The sequence below is a fragment of the Saccopteryx bilineata genome, chromosome 3 (assembly GCF_036850765.1).
Source record: "Saccopteryx bilineata isolate mSacBil1 chromosome 3, mSacBil1_pri_phased_curated, whole genome shotgun sequence".
Classification (NCBI taxonomy): Eukaryota; Metazoa; Chordata; class Mammalia; order Chiroptera; family Emballonuridae; genus Saccopteryx; species Saccopteryx bilineata.
The window spans coordinates 273,657,260-273,672,897 of NC_089492.1; the positions used below are offsets into that span (position 1 = coordinate 273,657,260).

The following is a 15,638-nucleotide window of genomic DNA, read 5'->3' on the forward strand; positions in this document are numbered from 1 at the left end:
CAGCCATAGCCCACCCTTTCCTTAAAGCCCTGTCTCTTACCTCGATCTTGAGCAATGCTCGATTGGTTCATGGAAGGATGCATGATGCTGTCTGACTGGCCACTGGGTGGCCGAGGTGGCATCTGGTTGCCTGCTCCAGACAGAGAAAGTAAGCCAATCATGGCTAAGTCTAGAAATTCTGGCTAGGAAGTCAATTCAGAGCTGGAAGACCAAGCACCTCCCAGCATCACATACACAGAGAGCTCCTACCAAGGGGCTCCCAACTCCTTTTTTTCAAATGCTGATGGGAAACTGCAGAAATGACCAGAGAGGCTTTCTCTGCCAGTAGAAGGTTGGGGCCCCCTAATATCATTGGAAGCCAGTCCCACTCCCTCTCCCCAAAACCCAGTACTTGAGGGTACCTGGCACTGCAGCAGGTGAGAGTGGTCCTGAGCGAGACTGAGCAACACTGGCGGGAGAGCCAACAGGGGACGGGGAGGGGCCTCGGATGCCAGGCAGGTGAGGGGAGGTATGAGGAGAGAAAGGAGACTGAGCTGGATTACTCTGCTCTCCTTGGCTGCTGGAAATCCCTGATGTGCTCACTCCAGGGCTCAGAGCTCCTTCTGTCCCCATGGGGAGATCATCTATTGAACCAGACAGATCCTGAAACATACCACACAAGGACATGGATTAGCAGTATTAGGCAGAAAAAGACTCTTCTTTGAACAATCCTACTATATGATTAATATTTTCCTTAAACACTCAAAGGGAAGTACACCACACACACTATGCTGTCATGATACTATAGCTTACATATGGCAAATTCTCTATTACAGGCCAAAGAGAAAATATTTTAGACGCTGAGTGCCATATACTCTTCTTCAACTACGACTATTCAACTCTGCTATTACAGTTCAAAAATATTTACTGATAATACTTAAAAGTTTTATTGGACCATAGCCAAAAACTGGCCCACCCTCTGGTCTATCCATCAGAAGGAGATCTAGTACTTGTATCTTCCTTCCCAGCCTCAACTTCTATAGTCATAACACTGCAGAATTTCAATAAGTCTTTAGTTTTTTTCCACTGAGGAGGCTTTATAAAGCACTGCCAGGGTAGTACCAGGAGCCACAAGAATATGTTAACAAGTTTGGGCAATAATTAAGATATCCCCTTTCTATCAGATTATTACAACCTACATTTACCAAGGACTCACTTTCTTCAAGTTACCATAATTAAAAAAAATTTTTTTTAATTTTTTGGTGGCAGATAGAGAGAGTGAGAGAGAGGGACAGACAGACAGGAAGGGAGAGTGAGAAACATCAATTCTTCGTTGTGGCACCTTACTTGTTCATTGATTGTTTTCTCATACGTGCCTTGACCGGGGGGCTACAGCAGACCAAGGGACCCCTTGCTCAAGCCAGCAACCTTGGGTACAACCTGGTGAGCCTTGCTCAAACCAGATGAGCCCGCGCTCAAGCTGGCAACCTCAGGGTCTCGAACCTGGGTCCTCCACATCCCAGTCCGATGCTCTATCCACTGCGCCACCGCCTGGTCAGGCTAAAAATTTTTTTAATGATTTTGAGGGAGGGAGGAAGAGATAGACAGAGACAGAGAGAGAGATATCTAGCTTAGTCAGAGAATTGTCCTGAAAAACTAAGGATGCAGGTTTGATCCTGGGTCAGGACACATATAAGAACCTACCCCAATGAATGCACGAATAAGTAGAATACCCAAATTACCGTAATATTTAAAATATAAGGGGTAGGAGGTGGAAAATGAACCTATGCACAGGAATGAGAAGTTCTGGGACTATATTCCTAATACCTGGCCCATAATAGGGAAGAACAAATGTTTATCAACTGAACAAATCCAGTTTTTTCTCTAATTTTAAGTTTACTCAATGCAGACCTAGTTTTCTGAGGACTTTGCCTTAAAATTATTAGTAAGAGTTCACTTTGGGTCAATAAACTTCAAGATTAGCAATCAGGAGCTCAATATGAAAAATATTCACCCCAGGAAACCCCCTCCCAACCCTACCCCACATTTGTTCTCTAGCAACACCACTGGCCCAACACAACATACTAACTTCAGACTAGAACCTAACTGTATCTTGAAGAAAGGAGGAGTTTTGGATAAGGGCTCAGGTTTGAGTTAAAAAAAAAAAAAATTTCTTTTAAAAGGACACATCTGAAGAGAAAGGAGATCCAAAATGACCTGATTTGAGTCTCTTCTTATTCCCACAACAAGCTCACCTTGGGAATTAGTTCAAGGTGACTCGGACAGTAACACTGGAGGTCAGAGAGTACTTTCAGGCTCTCCTCCAAGTATCCAGGTTGGTTGGACCTTCTGCAAAATAGCTGGTTACTTCACTAAGCTAGGAACATTTCTGCTGAGTTCTATGGAAACAAAGCTTGCCCTGAAGGCAATGCAGGCAGGTAGCTATGCATTTGTGCCTATGTCCAGCTTTCAGTGTTAGCTGAGAAGTTAGAAAATGCTAGCTTTTCGCTAAGCGCGGCTAGTACGCCACAGCATGCTTTAAAAATGCAACTAGAGTTGGTCTCAGCATGGAAAGGGAACTCAAGAAGCCTTTCTCTAGGTAAAAGCAAAGAGCCTCTTCTCAAAGTACTAAAAAACCTAGAGCTATAAAAAGCCCTGGGTTCATCCTGAGAGAAGGTGATTCCATCTCCATGTTGAAGACTAAGTTCTCTGAGCCAAGGAGAGTAAACTCAAAGAGGCAGCAAGATGATGAGAGAGCCAGCCATGTATGCCAGAAAAGGCCTCAAAAGCCACTTGCTAATCTCTAGTCAGTAACAGAAACCACAGCCCAGTGCTGTTTTAGGGACTAGTAGGTTCCTTCAGCATTTCTTCCTACAGTCTCCATTCCTTATCAAACCACCAGCTTCTGCTAATAAAAGCTACTTGCTTTTAACATGAAAAAGAAATCAGCGTATTTTTGGAATAGAATAGGAATCAAACAAGAACTTGGCTCTATTCAAATGACTTTGAAAAATTAAGGGTCTTGAACATTTCTGTCTTTTAAGTATAACACAAACATTCTCATGGTAAAAACAACTCAGTATGGATAGAGCCAAAGTTCCCCTTCGCTCTTTTCCTGCTGCCCTCAACAGAACCCTGTTCAATAGGATGTATATCCTTGGAGACCTTTTGAGGAACTGAGGAAGGAAAAAACAAAAAACAAAAACCCAACCATAACCCATCAACCATTGCTATGGAGTCAGGGCAGGGCCTGTGGATGCTCCTTCAGACACACATCTGTGAAAAACCAGAATCTCCACAGATCCCTGTGTGAATGTCCTAGTCCAGCTGAGGGAAGCCCAGGAGCCTGAAGAGAACACTGGTAGCCCCTGACTCTCAAGATGCTGGGGGCATTTGTGGTGACAAAGTGGTGGCTTTCTTCACAGAGGCACTCTGAGGAGAACTGTCACTTTTGGTAAAGTGCCTTGAGATCCTTTGAGATAAAGTACTAAATAAAACCACTGTCAACAGAAAGCAGCCCCACATGGGCTGGGATAGCAAGGCTCGAATAATAGTGGGGAAGGCGGCAGCATTAACACTCTTATCTCTCTGATTTGGTTGATTTGAGGCCAACCTCTCAAACTGTCATTTCCATCAGATGGCAACCGGTCAGCATGGGTGAGTAGTTGATTAAAAAAAATTAAGTTACCATAATGTTAGCAATAGGAAGAGACAAATCATTCACATTAACAATAATTACCATTTGATCATCTATGATGTGCCTGGCACTTTATGGAGTGACTTAATTTTCTATAATTTTTGGGAGTAGGTACTTCTACCACTAACATGTAGAAGATGAGGAGAGCTGAGGCTCAGAGATTGGGTTACATGCCCACGTCATCCAGCAACTAAATGTCAGAATCTAGATTTTGATCCCATGTTTGCTGAATCCCAGAGCCTATGTTCCTTGTCTCTCCATTATGCTGATATTATATATATGGACTGAGGAAATAGCACTATACCCTTGAGTTAGGAAAACAAGGCCCATATCTTGGTACTTATCAGTTGTGACCTTGGGTTAGCTGACAACAAAATCAGGCTTCGGTTTCCTCACTTATACAATGAGAGGACTGGATAAATCTAAGTTTGTGAATTCCATGCCAGTGGAGTTCATATGCATGAAACTCTACGGCACCATATGGTCAGGGTCATATGAAATATGTGATACCAGTAGCAATGCCCTGGAATGAGAGAGAAGACAACACACAAATGGAGTAAGATGGAAGACATACCCTCCAGCCCCGGTGGCTATTCACAAGTATATGTTTTTATTGGGAAATGGGAGAAAGTTGTAAGGGCAGACTCCAAAAGCAGTCTCTCCCTCTATCTACATGAATAGATATTGCTCTGAACTCCATGTCCTTTTATTGCACAGGACACACCTCTGCTTTCTACCCTACAAAAAGCCAGTTTTTCAGGTCTTTTGTTCTACAAAAAAGCTGGATGTCTGGTTGTTGAGTCAGAGCTCAGTGTGCTTAACAAGTATAGATTTCCACAACATACTTAACACAGACGAGTTCAATCAATACCAGCCCCTAGTCTGTCTAGTGGGGGCCACCTTTAGTATGTCAGGACTCATGTTGTCAGTGCTCCCAAAAGGGCCCACCTGACAGATACCTTCTAGGAGAACTGCTGAAAGATTTATAACACTACCTCTTAAATGGAAAGATCTGTTTTCCTGGGTTTGTGCTCCTCCAAGCATAATCCTGCTAAGAAAGGGGAGGTGAGGATCAGCCCACTCAGTGCCCTGCCAGTTCCAAGGAAGTTGCAGGGCCAGGGAGAATTTCCTCACGTGTTTCCAACGTGTTTCATGCATTTTACTGCTCATCTACCATGCAGATCAAAAGCACTGGAGCAAGTCCAACTATTTCACACAGAATCTCACACTCTAAGCTGGCTACAGCCCTGAAAGCCTTCGTTTCTTCACTTGAAATACTGCCCAATGTTATTTTGGGATGTGACCTGATAGAGAAAGCCCATAGGGAATCCATGACGATAACTGTTCCAGCTGTGATTGGTTGCCCAGTCCCAGTGAGTGCCAGCATGGGTTTGTCAGGCTCTGCTGACAAACAGAACTCAGTAGCTAACACCTTCTCTTCACACCACAACAAAACCATGCCCGAAATTACAGTCCATACCTCAATTGGGGGGGTGTGCGGGTGTATATGTGTGGGGGGTGCTAGTGCTCTCACAGGAAGGGCTGCAAGTGCTAACATGAATTGGCTGCCTGATGAAGAACATTTCAAGCAGGAAGATACCAGATCAGGGTTAGATGAGGGGGGTTTAAACAATCTCCTAACAGAACCTCATGAGGATGACATCAGTTCATTTTGCTGAGCAGATTAAATAACATCAACAGGCAAATCTAAAGAACAGGCTCATGGTATTGCTTGACTCAGTTTTTTCTCATAAATTTGGCTGAATCTTTGAGAATAGGAGCATTTGTTAACTCCCAGATGGGGTTCTCATATTCTTTTAATTGTGAAGAGCTTTTGCCAAATTGTGTTAACTGCTGGCAGGGAAACCACCCACTGAGAGTCAGGTAAATCCTACACATGCTTGTAGTAGGTTTGTTTGTGGGTATATGTGTGTGGTGGGAACCTTGCAACTTAACCATATTCAAATGATGATCCTTGAATGAAAAAAGTGCAAATGTACAGCTTGAAATGACCAAATCTGGCCTGGCCTATGTTGGCACAGTAGATAAGAGTGTAAACCTGGAATGCTGAGGTTGCTGGTTCAAAATCCTGGGCTTGCCCAGTCAATACACATACAAGAAGCAACTATGAGTTGATGCTTCTTGCCCTACCCACCCCCTCTCACTTCTCTAAAATCAATCAATAAAAATATATATAGCCTGACCAGGTGGTGGCGCAGTGGATAGAGCGTCAGACTGGGATGTGGAGGATCCAGGTTCAAGACCCTGAGGTCATCAGCTTGAGCATGGGCTCATCTGGTTTGAGCAACGCTCATCAGCTTGAGCCCGAGGTCGCTGGCTCGAGCAAGGGGTCACTCGGTATGCTGTAGCCCCTCGGTCAAGGCACATATGAGAAAGCAATCAATGAACAACTAAGGAGTTGCAACAAAGAATTGATGTTTCTTATCTCTCTCCCTTCCTGTCTGTCTGTCCCTATCCGTCCCTTTCTCTGACTCTGGCTCTGCCACAAAAAATAAAAATAAATAAAAATAAATAAATAAAAACACACACACACACATTAAAAAACAAATGATCAAAACAGCACCAGCAGGCCTGACCTGTGGTGGCGCAGTGGATCAAGCATCGACCTAGAACACTGAGGTCGCTGGTTCAAAACCCTGGGCTTGCCTGGTCAAGGCACATATGGGAGTTGATGCTTCCTGCTTCTCCCCCCCTTCTCTCTCTCTCTCTCTCATCTCTAAAATGAATAAAAATAATTTAAACAAACAAACAAACAAACAAACAAACAAACAAAAAACAGCACCAGCAATTTGTCAAAAGATATTCCTAACCCAACAGATCCATGGCCATAGCAAGAGGCTGCTCTCATGCTAGAAAACGGGAGGAAACCCTCAAGAACACAGAAAAGGCAGGAAACTTAACCCTTGAAGAAAGGCAGATGGTAAGAAAGGAGGCAACAGCTTTGGCAAACTTCAAGACAATTACACAGGAATTACTTAAGGCACGTAAGCTTTGGGGAGACTTGGTTTTTTCCATAAAATATCCTTCCTTAAGTAACATATATATTTGTCAAGGGTCAAGCAAAGAAGAAACTATCTCTATCAACCACTTCTAAAAAGTATTCAGTACAATAAAGTTTAAATCATAGGTTCTTCCCCCCACCCTCAGTTGTTGCTGGATGGAGGAGGGGCAATTTGACCCACCCAGACTGGTAGGAACTCCAGAGTATGGCTGCTATATTGTTATTCCAATGAATGGTCTCAGTCCAACAGATGAACTGCCATCCCTGCCTAGAGAGTAGACTAGCTGGTGATGGCTTGAATGCCAAGAACAAATTAATGCATAGAATAGGTTGTCTCTTGCTATTGGTGGTCCACAAAAGGGGTTAAACAGATGGTAAGGAAGAAGAAAGAAAAGATGCAGAGGCTAACACCATCCTTTTAGCTTAGGGCCAAGCACCGCATCTCCTGCCTTCACTATACTCAGTTTGGAATAGCAGAAATTGCTTTAGGAAAGGCTCAGAGAACTCTATTTCCTACCCCTTCTCCCCAGGTTTCCAAAAACCTCTCACCAAACTCTTCCTTCTTTTTTTCTACAATAGGCTATTCTGGGGATAATAGATTGTTTCTTCCTGGTACCTTCTGGCTGCCTAGTGAGGATGTACAATGGAGAAGGGTCAGATTCTTCTTGTCTTCAGAGTGTTTGGTAGGGGCTCACCTTCAAGAAAAAAAAATCCCCTTTATATACATATCAGAATGCATATATAAAGCTCTGGGAGCCCCAATCACCAAAATCAAGATACTGAAAAGAGGAATAAAGCAAATCCTTTTGTGTCTCCCTCTCGAAGGGAAGCAGAACTGTCATGTGCTCAACCCTAAGGTATGTGATTGGCTCACATTTTGTTCTCACAATCATCTTTTTTTTTTTTTTTTTTAACAGAGATAGAGAGAGTCAGAGAGAGGAACAGATAGGGACAGACAGACAGGAACGGAGAGAGATGAGAAGCATCAATCATCAGTTTTTCATTGTGACACCTTAGTTGTTCATTGATTGCTTTCTCATATGTGCCTTGATGGTGGCCTTCAGCAGACCGAGTAACCCCTTGCTCGAGCCAGTGACCTTGGGTCCAAGCTGGTGAGTTTTGCTCAAACCAGATGAGCCTGCACTCAAGCTGGCGACCTCAGGGTCTCGAACCTGGGTCTTCTACATCCCAGTCCGATGCTCTAGTCACTGCGCCACCGCCTAGTCAGGCTCACACCATCTTTTGATCTCGGTATCAATCCCATTTTAACAAAGAAGTAGGAAGCTTAGAAGTTAAATGACTTACCCAACCAAGGGCAGAGACCTATTAAACAGAAGAGCCTGTGCTCTTTGGCTCCAAAGCTGCCACTATCAAAGGCTCCATGTTCCAAACAAGGTCAGGCAACAACTTGTCTCCAGACATGCTGGGTGTTTATAGCTACGTAACTCTAACAAGCTAACCTTACTAGACCTCAATTAGATCTTCTGCAGAAGGAAAGACTAAAACTAGATAATCCAATTCTACAATGCTATGTGTTTCCCTCTTTCTTAGCCACTCTTCCTATAAACTACTCTTGCTTTCTAAACCTTCTTTCATGGTTTACTACAAATTTTTCACAGCTTGTTTTCACTTTGTTTTTAATTTATTTACTGATTTTAGTGAAGGAGGGAGAGAGAGATAGGAACATTGATCTGTTCCTGTATGAACCCTGACCAGGGATCAAACTGGCAACTTCTGTGCTCCAGGACGATGCTCTAATCAATCGAGCTATCCAGCCAGGGTGGTTTACTTTCACCTAACTCTCTTAATTTAAACCTACTTCTACACTAAAGAGTATAGTCTTTTTTCTCACCTTTGGGTCCTGAGAAGGGTACTTAATGCACAGAAGAGAGGGGTGAGGCCCTGGCCGGTTGGCTCAGTGGTAGAGTGTCGGCCTGGCATGCAGAAGTCCCGGGTTTGATTCCCAGCCAGGGCACACAGGAGAGGCGCCCATCTGCTTCTCCACCCCTCCCCCTCTCCTTCCTCTCTGTCTCTCTCTTCCCCTCCCGCAGCCAAGGCTCCATTGGAGCAAAGATGGCCCGGGCGCTGGGGGTGGCTCCTTGGCCTCTGCCCCAGGCGCTAGAGTGGCTCTGGTCGCGACAGAGCGACGCCCTGGAGGGCGTGCCAGGTGGATCCCGGTCGGGCGCATGCGGGAGTCTGTCTGACTGTCTCTCCCCGTTTCCAGCTTCAGAAAAATACAAAAAGAGGGGTGAGGACAGAATGACTTAGAATCTAGAGAGACAAGCAGGAAATTAAGTCTCATGAAGGTAGATATCTGGTCTCTACTGGTTTTCATTATTGAATATGCCCTAATCCTATTACCAAGCATAAGGGTGTGACCCAAGGAGAGAAGCCAAACATTTCTGGCCTCTACTTGGCCTCATCTCAGGCAATTTCAAAACCTCACACTTTCCTCCTTACCCAGAGCCCTGCAGTCATCCTTCCAAACTGCAGGACGATGGAAGCCTTTATTAGGGGCCCCATTTCCCAAACTACAAGATGGGACAGCTTCTCTTTGGGGGCAAAAACCAATCAAGCTTTAATCCCTTGTCCATAGCTGTGTTCCAACAATGGGCCAACAGAGTTAATCTGTAACAGAGCAGTGTGGCCCATTTCCCAGCTGAAGAGAGATGGCTGGGAAAACCAATTCCTTAAAGTTGCACATTAGGTGCAGCAACTATAGACTAAAGTAGTTTTTTGCGGCCCTGGCCGGTTGGCTCAGTGGTAGAGCGTCAGCCTGGCGTGCGGGGGACCTGGGTTCAATTCCCGGCCAGGGCACATAGGAGAAGCGCCCATTTGCTTCTCCACCTCCCCCCCCCCCCTTCCTCTCTGTCTCTCTCTTCCCCTCCCACAGTCAAGGCTCCATTGGAGCAAAGATGGCCCGGGCGCTGGGGATGGCTCCTTGGCCTCTGCCTCAGGCGCTAGAGTGGCTCTGGTCACGGCGGAGCGACGCCCCGGGGGGGCAGAGCATCGTCCCCTGGTGGGCAGAGCTTCGCCCCTGGTGGGCGTGCCGGGTGGATCCCGGTCGGGAGCATGCGGGAGTCTGTCTGGCTGTCTCTCCCCGTTTCCAGCTTCAGAAAAATACAAAAAAAATAAAATAAAAATAAAGTAGTTTTTTGCCTTGGAAATTTCAAAGATGAGAACAGCTCTGTGTGTGTGTGTGTGTGGGGGGGGGAGCAAAGCCTCCAAAGTCATAGTACAACTTCCTTTGCCCTTCAACCAACAGGTAGGACCCAGAGTCCCTCTAAGGCTCCTCTAGGCAGTGTTATAGGACTAATAGCACTGTGTTGAATTTGCCCTTTCCCCCACTAGCCTATGCAACCAGAGCAGGACCAGTATGTAGTCTTCTGTTATTAGTGACCAGAAAATAATATCAGGCACAGAAGACAAGATGTTTGAAAAATATTGCTGAACCAGTAATCTACTCAAAAGCATCCTCTTTAGACCCAATGTCTATTAGTCCTCTCTCTTTCATCACCATTCCCCCATCTTAACCCTGTAATTGAACTTTAGACCTCCACATTCAGTAAGGCACTATTGGGTCAAGGCAACTTACTGCTGTCTAAAACTGGAAAGTGCAACCCTGAACGGGCCTTAGCCACTTGAATAAGAATTCTTGATAGAACTGCAGTATAGGGAAGGATCACCCAGAAAGGAGGCTGTCAGGAGGCAGGGCTCTGTATCACTGAAGCAATTTCAACCTAATTACAAAAATACAGAAACCTATTGTTCTAATCCACCACAGCAGAATCTCTTCAGGTGGATAGACCCTTTGGGCGGAGGCTGAGGGTGCTGCTGAGGTGTAAACGGTGAAGAAGAAGACTGCTGTGCGGCCTGCATTCCTGTGGTGGGAGCCCAGGCAAACAGCAGCTCAGCCACTGCAGCAGCCATTGATTTTCCAACGGTCGATATTCTGCTCCCACAGATCTGCTCAGCTACAGGTTTAATCACATTGAGTGCTTCTGCTCAACATCTCCCCTGCACTTCCCCCTCCCAAACCAACAGAACAAATACCAAACACAATGAAAGCTGGCACTGGTTAGATGGTGTTCCCCAGAGCTGGCCCCCAACCCCAGAGAAAGTCTAAGCACCAGCTCCAAGGGAGCCAAAGCTACATGGGCAGTCCACAAGAAGCTGCAGGGTAGATCCAGTCTCTAGAGAACAATTTAATCCCTTGTCCAACACTTCTATACAGACCCTTCTAGTAATTAAAAGATTTTACATTAAAAAAATCCAGGTTCCCAACTTAAAAAAATAAATAAAAATATCCTAGGACTCACATACGGCACTTATCAGTTGAACCCTTGCTTTCCAGGTTGTCAATCCCTACTAGGCCTGCAAAATCCCATGTCACCAAACTGACCAGCATTCTGACACACACACTTGGGCTGGAAGAGATGTCTCATCTAGTCAGAAACTACCTTTTGGCTAAAAATGTGCAGTGTTTTAACAGTCAGTAGCTAACAGACTCTTCATTTGAGGTATGACAAAAATGAAACTGGGTCAGAGATGGGCCTGAGTTAGAGCAGTCAAGAGCAGTGCATATTTATGGAATAGGACTGTGCTAATCCCAGCAGGAAGTGAGCATGACAAATGTGGTTAGGAACTTCCCACTTTCTCCAAGTCAAGCATTCCTTTTTAGGAAGGCCAACTACACACACCTTGGTCCATCATGATCAGCTTGAATCCTAGAACCTGAGCAAGGAGGGCAGGAAAAAGGGGAAAGGAAAAGAACACAGAAGAGAAAGCAGAATTCTAGGTATAAGAAGTATAAGGGGGGGGGGGGATCTTAGGCTTCCACCTCATCTGGCTGCCCCTCAAAATTATAGCAACCAGAGGCAAGCAAAGATGTAATAACGTGAACAACTGAGGAAGACAAAGCTGGTACTGTGCTCAACGTAGCTTAGCCCAAGGTCTAGGGGGCTGGGCTGCATGGCCTCCTTGGTTTGGTATGTAAAGCCCTAAATTTATATTTGCCAGCCGTCTTTTCTATTATGGGCCTACTGGTCTAGATAAAATCTAATATTTGGGGCAAGGGAGTGGAACAAACAAACCCAAGAGTGTGGAATGGATATAATCTTAAACCAGAAAAGGACAGCTATCAACCACAAAAGCCATTAAAACCAGTGGTCTCCAAACCCTGGGCTGCGGACCGGTACCGATCTGTGGGCCATTTGGTACTGGTCCGCAGAGAGAGAATAAATAACTTACATTATTTCCATTTAAGTCTGTACAATGTTTTATTTTTTAAAAATAACCAGATTCCTTCTGTTACATCCGTCTAAGACTCACTCTTGTGATGCTGGTCTCGTAAGTTCGACAATTATATTTAAAAATACCACAGTTTTTACGCCGGTCGCATAATTTTATTTTGTGCATTTATCCATCCCACTCTAAAGGCCGATCTGTGAAAATATTTTCTGACATTAAACCAGTCCGTGGCCCAAAAAAAGTTGGGGACCACTGATTAAAACCAAAAAGAGTAAGACTGAACATAGGGCCAAGTTCTAAAAGTAGAAAATGGGGTGGGGTGAATAGTCTTGATAACTGTTCCTCTCAACATTGATCCCTTTTATTTGAACACGGTTTCTCTCTTACCTTCCTCCAAATGTCAGGAAATTACCTTCACTCATCTCAGTAAACAATCTTCAACATCCCTCCCACATCATAGTTGGCTGTAAGGGGCAGGTTTGCTGATTCTCAGCTAGAGCCTTCAACCCCTAGTTTTCACCTTCAACAAGACATGGGTTCTTAGCTTCCTTGGAAAAGGTCAAATGGGAAGGAAGCAAGCTGGTAGCTTGCAGGTGAGTTCTGCCTCATGGCAGTCAGATTATGTCACAATACCAGCCAATTCCATGTTGACACCAGGTGGGGAAGATGGAATAGTTCAGGCCACAAAAGTGAAGAAAGCACAAGACCAAGCACTGGTTTCCAAAGGGACAACACTAGTTCACATACCAGATTCACCACAGCTTTCACATAGAACACCAAATATTTTAGAAACATGTGAAAAAAAACCCTGAGCTAATGCTATGCTTGATTTATCAAGTATGTTAACAATTCCACGCCTAGGGATCCTCCCACTTGGATCAAGTTTAGAGAGCAAATTCTCACTATGGTGTAGAGGAGCCTAGTGGTTTCTGTAAGGACAGTACTGACGGGAGGGTTTTATCTTGTTCAAAAAGCTCCAGCTCCCCTAACCCACCACCCATCCCAGGACAAATGAAAAATAGCTTGGCAGTACACATCTGGTAGGCTGGCCTTTTGATCTTGGTTGGTCTTTTCGGACAAGAACAATGGCAGCTTTGCAAACAGTACCAATGTGAGGGAAAGGGAAGGGGGGAACAAAGCCACTGTCACCGGGGCAACTGAGTTCATCCATATGTTAATTTGGAGTTCCAGGAAATTCTAATTTTTGAGGTTTCTTCCTACATTTACTTCCTACTTTTGAGTCCTACATCTTCCTGAAGAGTAGACCTAATTTCAGAAGCCATAGTATTGCCAAGAAATCTCAACCCCACATCTCCTTCTTCCCTTTCTCCAAAGAGAATATAAAAGACAAAGTGTTTTCTGAACAAGGACAAGGCATTCTTCCTTCTCTTAATTGAACTTTTTGCTGACCCTTTATAGGAGCTAGTCCTAATAGTAAAAGCACTGGACTAGAAGTCCAGAAAGCAAATGGTCTCATTTACTTAATTGGCCTTAGGCAAGTCCTTTACCCCTCTAGGCCTTAGGTTAGTCATATGTAAAGTGGGAGGTAAAGGGGAGTGGTAGTGTTTGTATTTGTGTGGTAAATATTCTGTGGACTAACTCAAACTGCCTCTATCCTACTTCTTCCCTAATTTTAAAAGTTTAAAAAGTTAAAAACTACATCTCCCAGAATCCCTTCCGATGGGTATTGGATACAATTCAGTTTTCACTAATTAGAAGCAGGCTCAGATTAGAGTAATGTATAGCAGAGACCATGTTTCTGTCTCCTTCATTTGTTTCTGCAGGAGCATTTCAGCTTCATCTTCCAGTTAATTGGGTGCTGGTTGTGGCAGCAGCAGCTGCTGTTGCTTCTTGATTCCAGTTTACTGATCCTGGATAGCAGATTTAGAGCAACCAATCTGATAGTGACTCACAAGCAGGAGTTCCCTTAGTGGGTCAAATCTGGGTCTAGGTTCCTTCCATTCCTGAAGGACAAGCCTAGCAGTTGCTCCTTCAATCCTAATGTTTTCTTTTTTTTGTATGTGACAGAAAGAGAGAGAGACAGAGAGACAGAGAGGGACAGACAGGAAGGGAGATGAGAAGCATCAATTCTTCGTTGCAGTTCCTTAGTTGTTCATTGATTGCTTTCTCATGCGTGCCTTTGACTGGGGGACTATAGCAGACCGAGTGACCCCTTGCTCAAGCCGGTGAGCTGTGCTCAAACCAGATGAACCCACATTCAAGCCGGCAACCTCGGGGTTTTAAACCTGGGTCTTCTGTGTCCCAGTTTGACGCTCTATCCACTGCGCCACCACCTGGTCAGGCCCTTCTAACAATTTTGTAAGACCAATTCCCAATATTAATCCCTATTATACAAACATATCTAGACCTAGCTTTCAGTGTAGAAACTACTGTGACACAGTTTTTTTTTTTTTTTTAAGGTTTTTTTTATTTTTTTTTATTTTTCTGAAGCTGGAAACGGGGAGGCAGTCAGACACACTCCCGCATGCGCCCGACCGGGATCCACCCGGCACACCCACCAGGGGGCGATGCTCTGCCCATCCAGGGCTTCACTCTGTTGCGACCAGAGCCACTCTAGCGCCTGGGGCAGAGGCCATGGAGCCATCCCCAGCGCCCGGGCCATCTTTTGCTCCAATGGAGCCTCGGCTGCGGGAGGGGAAGAGAGAGAGAGGAAGGAGAGGGGGAGGGGTGGAGAAGCAGATGGGCGCCTCTCCTGTGTGCCCTGGTCGGAAATCGAACCTGGGACTTCCGCACGCCAGGCTGACTCTCTACCACTGAGCCAACCGGCCAGGGCCTCTGTGACACAGTTTTAACAGAAGATCCCAAAAGAGTACTTGTGAAAGAGAGAGAACAGAATTATTCACAAACACATTCTCTGCTAAGTCAACATCTTTTGGGAAAAATAGGTAAGAGAGGGGGGGTGACACGTAATTTTAAAACACACTTAAAATACACCTTCACTTTGTCCCTTTTTATAAATTCCCTGCACCTTCTTCCTTCTACTCTAAGCTCTGGGAAGGTTGAATTACTCACACGAGATGAAGGTTGAGTCAACACACGCTTTCCTTTTCATCCCTCCCTATAGTCTCTGCAAGCTTTTACTCTGCACTACCTGCCCAACCCAAAATAAGTACTCTCTGGGCTTCAGAGAAGTTTGGGTTAGAAAGGGTACCAATGCCTTCTTCAGCATCAGGAAATATGGTTTTTTATTAGTTCCAGGGCATACCTGTCCTAAAAGCCTTATGCACCTAATGAGTGAAGAAAGGTTTGGCCTGTACAAGATCCCAGTTTATCTTCTGATACCAATTTCTGGCAACTACCAGCTACCTATATAGCAGGGCTGGGACACACTAAAAAACAATGTCAAATCTAAGTGGTATGCTTGGCGGGGGTGTGTAACTTCCCACCAGTCCTCAGTAGGTAAATGACCCCAGGAGACATTACACCAAAGGTAAGGCTCAGTCAGTATTCAGACTGAAGTTGTACTAAAGAAATCAAAAGGTTCTAGCAAGAGGAATCTGTGTGAGATACACAAGCAGGAAGCTGAGCTGAGCTGAGCCACCAGCAACTAGAATAGAAACAGGAAATGGGCCCAGGAACAGGCATACGGAAATCTGCAGCAAGCAGCATAGGCTCCGGCAGGCACCAGGCAGTGTCAGGGCTGGAGCAGAGTGACAAAGATGGAGAATC

At 45.0% G+C, this 15,638-nt stretch overlaps 1 protein-coding gene across 2 annotated transcripts in view; it reads right to left on the bottom strand.

The window, feature by feature from the left end:
* Nucleotides 1–15,638, bottom strand: part of ARID1A (AT-rich interaction domain 1A) — an 86,804-nt gene that overhangs the window by 20,524 nt on the left and 50,642 nt on the right. For both annotated transcript variants that reach the window (XM_066270015.1, XM_066270014.1), the window contains exons 5-6: nt 402–642; nt 41–130 (exon numbers count right to left, since the gene is read on the bottom strand). In XM_066270015.1, the coding sequence (XP_066126112.1) occupies nt 41–130; nt 402–642 (331 nt within the window). The remainder of the gene's footprint in view (nt 1–40; nt 131–401; nt 643–15,638) is intronic.